This window comes from Sardina pilchardus, chromosome 12, assembly GCF_963854185.1.
Source record: "Sardina pilchardus chromosome 12, fSarPil1.1, whole genome shotgun sequence".
Taxonomy (NCBI): domain Eukaryota; kingdom Metazoa; phylum Chordata; class Actinopteri; order Clupeiformes; family Clupeidae; genus Sardina; species Sardina pilchardus.
This window is the reverse complement of record NC_085005.1, coordinates 17,359,022-17,369,390: the sequence shown is the minus strand read 5'-3', so window position 1 is coordinate 17,369,390 and position 10,369 is coordinate 17,359,022. Positions and strand designations below refer to the sequence as shown.

Sequence of the window (10,369 nt, the reverse complement as noted above, 5' to 3'; positions counted from 1 at the left end):
CATCTCACCTGTGCTGTCGTCGTACACCACTGGTGACGGTTCCTCCACTTGAAGAAGTTGACCAGGTGCAGGATGGCCCGGCTGAGGGAGCTGAAGTCCGGGTAGAGGCTGGTGTAGAAGGCGTCCCGGTTGTCCGACACCTGGTGCTTCCAGCGCGTCTGGATGTGCGGCACGCCCAGGGCATTGCAGATCGACTGCACCGCATTGGCCGAGGAGCTGTGGGAGGGCCAAAGATGGCCGCCACTCCCAATGAGAGTTGATCACAGGCTGTTGGAGGAGCCATAGAGAGATGAAATCCAAATATTAGGGGCTATGAGCTATGTTTTGATTTATAGCAAGCGCACGCACACACACACACACACACACACACACACACACACACACACGGTATAAAACGTATTGAGTCACAAAATCGAAACAAACTCAAAAACCACTCAAACAATCATATTCACACAATGCTGTACTCTCACAGAGGTCTAAAACAATTGTTTTCCCTTTTGTGCACCAATCAATTTATCAATTTCTCTCACATCTAATTGCTTCTCATTGCCTTTGGACTCGATTTGCAAAATACACTCACACACATGATTCATTCTCACCTTTCCTGGAGGCTTCAAAGCTGTCGAAGACATTGATTCTCTGGATGTCATACGTGAGCGTGGTGTTAGGCAGTAGTGTGCGGTTTCTGTTGATGGTGTTCAGGGCGAACTTAAAGGCAAGCTCCTCCCGGTCCAGATGGACCGCTCTCTATCGACTCAAAGATCCCTCCTGCAACACACACACACACACACACACACACACACACACACAAAACACACACACAAACACACACACAAAAATACTCTGCCATTAGCATTTCTCAAAGAATATGTGACCAACTTTACACACACACACACACACACACACACAGAGAGAGAGAGAGAGCACACACACGCACACAAACACATACACACACACTAAATGAAAGACCCCTTCGGCGTGACAGCACAGGAGAGTATTAGAGAGTGGAGATTAAAATAACCCATCATCCTGCAGTGAGAGCAGACTATCACATATAGACGTCTATGTTCCAGTTCCTTAGAGAGAACTACATCACTAATGAGCCATGGGGTCAGGAGTTCACTTCCCAGGAACTACAGGAACTGACTGTTCCATCTTGAATCAGGGGATCTGTGTAATGTAATTGTCAATCAGAAAGGTCACAGTTCTGCACATCGCTACGCTGTTCAGATAAAATGAGCAGGAGTGTGTCACTGTTTTAAAAAAAAAAGAAGAGAAAAAAGAGAGCGATGTCCTGGGTTGACGCCCTCTGCATAAGAAAACCTGTGTGAGAGGAGTAGTAGAACACACATATACACACATTCTTGCTCTCTCTCTCTCTCTCTCTCTCTCAAACACACACACACACACACACACACGTCCAAACACATGCACGCACGCACGCACGCACGCACGCACGCACGCACGCACGCACGCACGCACGCACGCACGCACGCACGCACGCACACACACACACACACTGCAATTTAATACCTCAATCATACAGTATTTCTGGAGACCCTGTAAGAACCGTCTGTCGTTTCTCGTCTCAGGAGAGACAGACAGACGGGACTTCAGTCAGTCACTTCAGGACGAGAGGGGGGGGTGGGGGGTGGGGGGGGGGAATCGAGATGAAACCCTGATGAAGTGTCTGCAGTGGTCGGTGATACAAATCTGGCAGTTACAAGACAGTTTTGACAGGCTTATGACCAGTCCTGACAGGAGGCCTGTTCCACTCTCCGGCTCAATTACATCCTCACTGCTGGTGCTGCCACTGAAACTCCTAAATGGTTCCATACTACATACTGTATATTGATGAGCACCACAGACGAGGTTGGTGCTCAGATACAGTATGTAATCCTACAGCAGGTGGAGATGAGAGGCTCTGTATTTGCAGTGTACACACACACACACACACACACACACACACACACACACAGACACACACACACACACCCACACACACACACAGACACACATACATACACACACCAGGTAAAGGACTACTAAGACATTAGGATGCGCACAGCATATCTTTCCCTCCCTCTCTCTCTCCATCTCTCTTTGTGTAAGTCTTCTTGCCCTGATCTCCTGCTGTGCCTCCACACTGTTCTTCATGCAGGAGTGACACAAAGATGCTCCACTGAGATTACAGCCACACACACACACACACACACGCATGCACATGGACACACACACACACACACACACACACACACACACACACACACACACACACACACACTCTCTCACACTCTCTCAAAAACACACACGCGTTCATGTGGACACGCACACAAACACACACATACATGTATTTGCCTGTATGCACACACACACACACACACACACACGCACACACACAAGCATACACACACACATACGCACACACACACTCCCCTGAGATTACAGCTCTCTCCCTCCAGCTCTGTTAACGGCACCCAGCTTCCATTTCACGTCGTTCTCATTCAGCGCAGTACAGAGGAATGAAATGCGGTCGGCAGATGAAAGGACCAAAGATGAATTGAAATGTAATATCATGTGTGGAGAGACAGAGAGAGGAGGGGGGAGGGAAAGAGAGAGCGAGAGAGAGAGAGAGAGAGAGAGAGAGAGAGAGGCATGGGGGAGAGAAAGAAAGAGAAGGAGAAAGCGAGGGAGAGAGCAGGCAAAAGATGAGGAGAGAGAGAGAAGGACAGAACATGTTCAGTCTTGTCTATTATCTTCACAGATATCTTCCTTCAAGGAAAACTATCAAGGACCAAAAAAAACCCAACTAGCTGTATAATTTGTTCACTTTTCTTCAGACAGAGAAAGGGGGAACTGTGAAATTCTCTGCCCAACACAGCCCTTCTTTTCTATTTCTCTGCACATGGACATCTCTCTTTCTCCCTCTCTTTCTCTTTATCCATCTCTCTCTGAACTTCCAAATCAATTCAAATGCACTTTGGAATGACACTGTGTACTAGCCAAGGCATTCACAGGAACAGCAGGACTGCAATAAATGGAAACAGAAAAATAAGTAAAACACATGACTGATGTGTCTCTATGAATGCACAGGCATGAACACATACTATGCAGTCTCACATATACATACAGTATATGCATACATACATACAGTATATATATATATATATATATATATATATATATATACTGTACTGTATATATGAGAGAGCACTGTGCTAATTTGCAAAGCTTATTCACTCTCTCCCTCTGTTCTGAGTGTGTGCAGGCACAAATGCGTCAGTGCTTGCGTGCTTGCACACGTGTGTGTGTGTGTGTGTGTGTGTGTGTGTGTGTGTGTTATTGCATGCGTGTGTACATGTCTGTGTATGCATGCTTTTCCTCAGACTGCCCGGAGTGTGTTATCACGCGGCTGTCCAGGGTTGCACTCATAGTGAAGGCTTCTCCATCGCGTTGCCATGGAGCTTGCCATGGAGTTTGGGAATGGGAGCGCATGATTGGTCAGACAGTCCAAGGGCATGGACGGTCTGTCTCCATGAGTAATAGACTCTCTGGCCGCTATGGAAACCATTCCATGGCAACAGTCATGAGACGACAGCCCTGGCGCGATCGATGGGTATGACAGTGTAGTGGAATATGTGTGCAGAGCATACATGTGTGTGCATGTGTATGTGTGTGTGAGTGAGTGTGCTTTTTTTCAATGCATGTGTGTGTGTGTGTGTGTGTGTGTGTGTGTGTGTGTCTGTGTGAGAGAGAGAGAGAGAGTGAGTGTTCTTCTGTGCACTTGTCTTTCTTGATGCAAGTCTGTCTGCGTGTGTGTGTATTTATGTGTGTGTGTGTGTGCATGTGTGTGTGTGTGTGACGTGTGTGTGTGCATGCACATCTGTGCCAGTTTTTGTGAGTGCATAGTTGTCTGTGTGCTTTCTCAGATTAATGCAACAATGTGTGCGTGTTTAAATATGTTATTTTATGGATTCACTGTGTGTGTGTGTGTGTGTGTGTGTGTGTGCTCTCAGGCCATGAGTGAACCAGCGAACTCCCCTCGCTACAGACAGAATAATTTGAGTGAGCAGAGTGATCTCATTATGAGAGCGCGGCTCGCGAGCTGACATCAAACGCGCTAATTTGCCAAGTTACTTTAGCATGTGCTAATTCAGCAGGCATTCTGCTCCACTGCTGGGGACTAGCGGTTGACATGCAGAGTGCTAATTTGTCAAGCAGTTGTCAGACTCTCACACAAACACATATATTATCTCTCACTCTCGCTCTCTCTCTCCCTTGCTCTCTCTCTCTCTCTCTCTCTCACACACACACATGTACCATCCTCTTTCTCTCACTCACTTTCCCCATCATCTGTAGTTCTCTCTCTCCTTTTCCTTCCTCATACTCTCTCACTTCCTTGTTGCATTTGACACATGGGTGTTAATAAGTCATTCCCTTGATGAAGACCAGCTTTGGGGTAAGGAACACGCACACACACATAAGCGCGCGTACGCACACACACACACACACACACACACACACACACACACACACACACACACACACACACACACACACACACACACACACACACACACACACACACACACACACACACACACACAGCGCTCATGTAATGCAGCTTGTTTAACATCAGTGTTTTATTAACAATACTGATTAACTTAAGGAAGGAAGAGGAGATGGAAATAATGCCCTTTTTTGGTACGTTTCCAAATGCCGTCCACTGACCCAGATTGGGACAGCACATTCATTTTGAGAGTGTAAAATGGATAGCACTGGGCCAGATTAAGACAAGAGCCAGACAAGGGCTTCAGTACCTCTGACTGAAAAGACACACAGAATGAACTGACATCAGAGAAAAGGAAATAATGAGAACAGCATTTGTTCATGAGAATTACAAGTACAAAATGTTCCTATACTGACATCAGCACAGTTTTCCCATGACCCTCAGCTTCAGCTGGCACAGCGGACGACACTGAGGCAGAGGTCAAATGGTATGATTCCCGGAGGAACACATACTGACACTATAAGCATATCCTATTTAAAGATACATTGTGCAACAATCTACCACTTTTTGATGCATGTACTTTTTAGTGAAATAATTCTGGTGTGATGTTTTAAATTCATGTTCGTAATGGGTAGTCATGTGGAGGAGAGATACATGCGCATGATGTTCCAACACCATAAAGTTGAAGTCACAGGATCACAGACAGGGTCACAGAAAAAGGCTTGAGCTAGCATGCTAGCAATATTGTCAGTAACACCTTTCTTTCTGTTTTTTTTTTTTGCATATAGCATTTTTCGATAGCTAGTTTTTAACTAAATCTTCTTGCAGCTAGGATGAGACCTGTTAATCTCTACTGTCCTTTCCCAATCAAAGCCCCCCCCCCCCCCCCACACACAAATAAACTTGAAAAAAGACATAAAGACGTCACGCTTTGCCTTGTGAGGTTTCTTTGGATGAAAGGCTCTGTTAAGTGGCTGTGTTCAAATGTGGAGTGAATGTCAGGAGGAGGAGGGAAGAGCGGAGATTCTCTGTTGGAGACAGTGGCCACGTAAATGCTGAGTGAAGCACTTACTCGTGCTTACTAATGCACAACAAGCTGGCTATCATGTACTGGGCCTAGCGAAGGCCTGACACAATCACAGCGAGAGACAGCAAGAGAGAGAGAGAGACAAAAAGGGAGAGAGAGAGAGAATGATACATGGAGATAAGAGAGATGATAATGATAGAGAGACAGTGGGAAAACAGAGATGCTTCACAATCTCTAAGCTCAGCCGAAATCTGTGGAACCGACACAGAGATGCAATGAGAGAGAGTGGGAGGAGGGGTGAAAGAAAAGAAAGGGTAGAGGAGCAAGGGAGGAAGGAGAAATAATGACATGAAAGGAGGAGTGCAGAGACGGACTGAGGCGGAAGCCCAAACGGGGCAGTTTCAGTCCTATAGACAGGGGCTAGTAGGCACTGAGGAACACTGATAGAGAGAGACATAGAGCAACGTCTTACTTCATTCACCAATTCTGTTCAACATATGTATCCTTTCGTGTGTCTACGTAACTGAGCTTTGCCAATAATGTCACTAAAACATCCATGCCAATAAAGCTATCTTGAATTTGAAATTGAATTGGAATTGAGAGAGATAACGAGAGAGAGAGAGTGAGAGAGAGAGCACGAAAGAAACAAGTAGAAAGTCATAGAGGGTTAGAAAGGTGGAAGAGATGGACAGATGAAATGGTGGATAGATGACAGATAAAAAAAAGTTGGAGAAGATGGGGGAGGGGGCATGACACAAATGCAGAGACAGACAAATGACAGACAGAGACAGGAGAGGAGAGAGGCAATGAGAGAGAAAAGAGAGGAGAGGAGAGGAGAGGAGAGAAACAGAGAGAGGTGAGGAAACAGAAAATGAGAGAAGAGAAGAGAGACAGAGAGAGGCTATGAGAAAACAAGAGAAGATAGGAGAGGAGAGGAGAGAGACACAGATAGGCAAGGAGAGAGAAAAGAGAGGACAGGAGAGGAGGAGGAGCGGAGAGAGAAAAGAGAGAAAAGAGAGGACAGGAGAGAGAAAAGACAGAAAAGAGAGGACAGGAGAGGAAAGGAGAGAGAGGCGAGGAGAGAGAAAAGAGAGAAAAGGAGAGGAGAGAAAAGAGAGAGGCGAGGAGAGAGAAAAGGGAGTACAGGAGAGGAGAGGAGAGAGAGAGGTGAGTAGAGAGAAAAGAGAGGAGAGGAGAGGAGAGGAGAGGAGAGGAAAGAGAGCAGCAAGGAGAGACAAAAGAGAAGAGAGAAGAACTCATCTCCACTCCAGCTTCAGCACCATGACGAGGGGAGCAAGCACACTAGCACGAAGAGAGAGTGGGAGAGGCGGAGAGAGAGAGAGCACCACACAGAGCATAGGGAAAGCGGTAGAGGTGGGGGCAGAGGCACAGACAGGAAACATCTGTACTGGCGGCTGCAGCAGCAGCAGCAGCAGCAGCGGCAGTAGAGCTCATCTCCGCTTCAGCACCATGGACAGGGGTGGGGCACACCCACTGACAGAGAGACAGTGCTACGCTGGAGATGACGGGAGGAAAGAGGAGGAATACTGAAACAGGGGGATAGGACAGAGAGAGCACATTTGCCCTGGAAGCAGTGGCCAGGGAGCTCAGCTCAGCTCAGCTTCAGCACCATAGAGAGGGGCAAGGTATTGGGAGAGGGAATAGGAAGGGGTGGAGTGAGACAAAGATGGTATGATATACAATATATGCAGGGTGGAAGATAGAAGACTGAAGACAGGGGAAGTGTGTGTGTGTGTGAGTGTGAGTGTGTGTGAGAGTGTGAGTGTGAGTGTGAGTGTGAGTGTGAGTGTGAGTGTGAGTGTGAGTGTGAGTGTGTGTGTGTGTGTGTGTGTGTGTGTGTGAGTGTGTGTGTGTGTGTGTGTGTGCGCACATGCATGTGTGTGTGTGTGTGTGTGTGTGTGTGTGTGTGTGTGTGTGTGTGTGTGTGTGTGAGTGTGTGTGTGTGCGTACATGCATGTGTGTACATCTATATGTGTGTGTGTGTGTGTGTGTGTTAATTAGTTAGTTTAATTGTTGTCCCCTTAGGGGGACATTGCATCGTACACGGTCATTGTGTGTGTGTGTGTGTGTGTGTGTGGGTGTGTGTGTGTGTGTGTGTGTGTGTGTGTGTGTGTGTTACAGAAATAACAAGACTGTCACAGACAGAGAGCATCTGTCCTGGCAGCAATGACTGGAGTCTTGGCATCAGCTCTAGTGTCAGTCTCAGCAGCAAGGATCCAAAGAAGACAGAGGCCTGAGAACAAACTCAGAGGAAGCGAATGACAAAGACAGAGGAAGAGAAAGTGTTAAGAGAAAGAGAGGGATAGAGAGAGAGAGGGTTCAGACAGAGAGAGAGGGAGAGGGAGCGAGAGAGAGGGTTCAGAGAGATAGAGGGATAGAGAGAGAGAGAGAAAGAAAGAGAGAGAGAGACAGAGAGAGAGATAGAGAGAGAGAGAGAGAGAGCAGCCATACACAGTGCACCATCTCCACTGACAACAGTGGCTGGTGAGCTAGGCTCAACTTTGGCACTGTGGACAGACAAAGAACAAACTCAGAGAAAAGAGATATTGGGATAAAAAGGGAGGGGAAAAAGTGGATATGGAGGAAGTCGTAAGGAGAGAGAGAGTGAGAGAGAGGGGAGAATAGAGGGAGAAAGATAAGACATGGAGAAAGACTAGTAGTGACAGTCAGAGACCTGTGATGTGCCTTCAGCCTTGGCCTTAGCAACACTGGCAGTGGCAGTGCACAGATATGAGAAAGAAAGGAAAAATGAAAGAGGAGTTTGTGTGTGTGTGTGCGCGCACGCGCCATGTGTGTGTGTGTGTGTGCGTGCACACGTTACAGAGAGAGGAAAAGAGTCAGAGAGAGAAAAGCAGGGCCAAAAAAGCAAAAAGAGAGAGAGACTGAGGCCATATCTGAGATGTGTCTTCGCCAAACTTGGCTTCAGCACCATGGACAGAGGCACAACCACAGAGAGAGATAGCCAGAGCTATGAGAGAGGCTAGGAGAGTGAGATGGACCGAGGGACACATACAGTACACAGTCTCTTAGTAGCAGCCCCAGCAACAGGGACAGGCACAACAACATACCCAGCAGGCAGGACAGGTGGCGTGAGATGGACAGAAAGATGCAAAAGACACAGACAAACACACACACACAGACATACAAAGAGGACCACATACAAATGATACACATAAGAGGGAAAGAGAGAGAAAGAGAGAAAGAGAGAGAGAGAGAGAGAGAGAGAGAGAGAGAGAGAGAGAGATGACCACAGAGTGTGCCTTTCAGCGGTATGGACAGGGGCAGGTCTGTCTCTCTGGCTCCTGAGTCATGATGAGCCTGGCTGCCTGCTGCCTGCTCCTGGTGTCTCCTTCACTTCTCCACCCAGGCAGTCATGGAAAGAGATCTGCCCCACATCGGGGCCAGAGCAGGCCCGCATCTCAGCCAGATCAAAACAAAATTTCAGGCAGCCCCATTTCAAAACAACTTGGCAGGCCTTAGTTTCCACTACAGATACGTTCTGGCATAAAAAGTAAACTGCTGCATGGTAAGAAATATTTTGATCACAGACATTTTTGGAGGCAGAATGCCTAGTTTGTCATTGACATGAACTGTCAGGAAATTGTCACTTTTTTCACCTCTTCTCTGACTGTCATCTTTAGCAACATTTTCACTTTTTGTACTAAATGTCTTGGAGGGGACCGAAAATATCACTCTTAAAGTTTCTATTTCTCCTCAATCTAGTCATACCAACAGTCATTATGTAACATTCCTTACAACATACTGTATGACAACATTCCTTTACAAACAATCCATTAGGATCTGTTGATTACCATCAAATCCATGCACAATCTTTTTGATATGCTCACTTGAATTTCACATCAAAATCACAAGATTGTGTCTCATTCTTGTCTATCCATCTGTGTTGGTCACGTCATCACCATCACACAAACAAACACACACACACACACACACACACACACACACACAGGCACAGACAGACAGACAACAGGCAGACAGACACACACACACACACACACACACACATCTGGGATGTATTTGCACTGCTCAAGGCAAACAGACCTCCCTGAAGTGTGAGGCAGAACGTTGCTCATTTAACATGAGGTCAGTATTTGTCATCTCAAATAATGTCAAGTGTGTGCGTGTGTATGTGTGTGTGTGTGTGTGTGTGTGTGTAGGCCCGTGCATCTGTGTCTATGTGTGACCTGTGAGACTGGCATGTGAGTGTTTGGTGACAGATATGCAGTGCTGGTGACTGTATGTTGATTCATGTGGTCATACATGCATGACCCAGAACTAATAGCATGACATGTTTGACAATATGACATTGGTGTTGTTGGCAACACCCCACTAAACAGTATGAACATGCGTCACATAAACAGCATGATAAATCTGTAGTATATTCTGATGAGCAATTATATTCATTATCATCATTATACCCTGCAGTCACTTTTTTTCTCTCTAAAAATATGGGTAACATCAGCGTTTTGAACTGGTGTCCTCAGTGTAGGTCTACAGCTGATACCCACTCAGATACAGTATACTGTAGCCGTGACTGAATGTTTGCTGTTGCACTGTTACACTCTTGTGTCAATGCATACGAATGTAATAACACGACACACAGTGCTGATGCGCTATACGTTAATAGCTCGAGTGTGTTGTCTAGCTGTCGGTGGCTCGGTGCCGTCCGGTAGAGTTTTCCGGTGATGCTCGCAACGTGGCCGCATTGCATACAGCGGAGCTAAATAGCTTAGCGGCTGACTCAGGCGCTGGCAGAAAGTCTCAGCTGTGACTAATGTAACTAATTACAA

The 10,369-nt window shown here is 46.6% G+C and overlaps 1 protein-coding gene across 1 annotated transcript in view; it reads right to left on the bottom strand.

Moving 5' to 3' along the window:
- The window catches only part of LOC134097375 (glutamate receptor ionotropic, kainate 2-like), a 56,082-nt gene that overhangs the window by 44,040 nt on the left and 1,673 nt on the right, over positions 1-10,369 (bottom strand). The window contains 5 exon segments of the mRNA XM_062550260.1: positions 9-36; positions 39-223; positions 226-267; positions 600-735; positions 737-768. Of these exon segments, the coding sequence (XP_062406244.1) occupies positions 9-36; positions 39-223; positions 226-267; positions 600-735; positions 737-768 (423 nt within the window).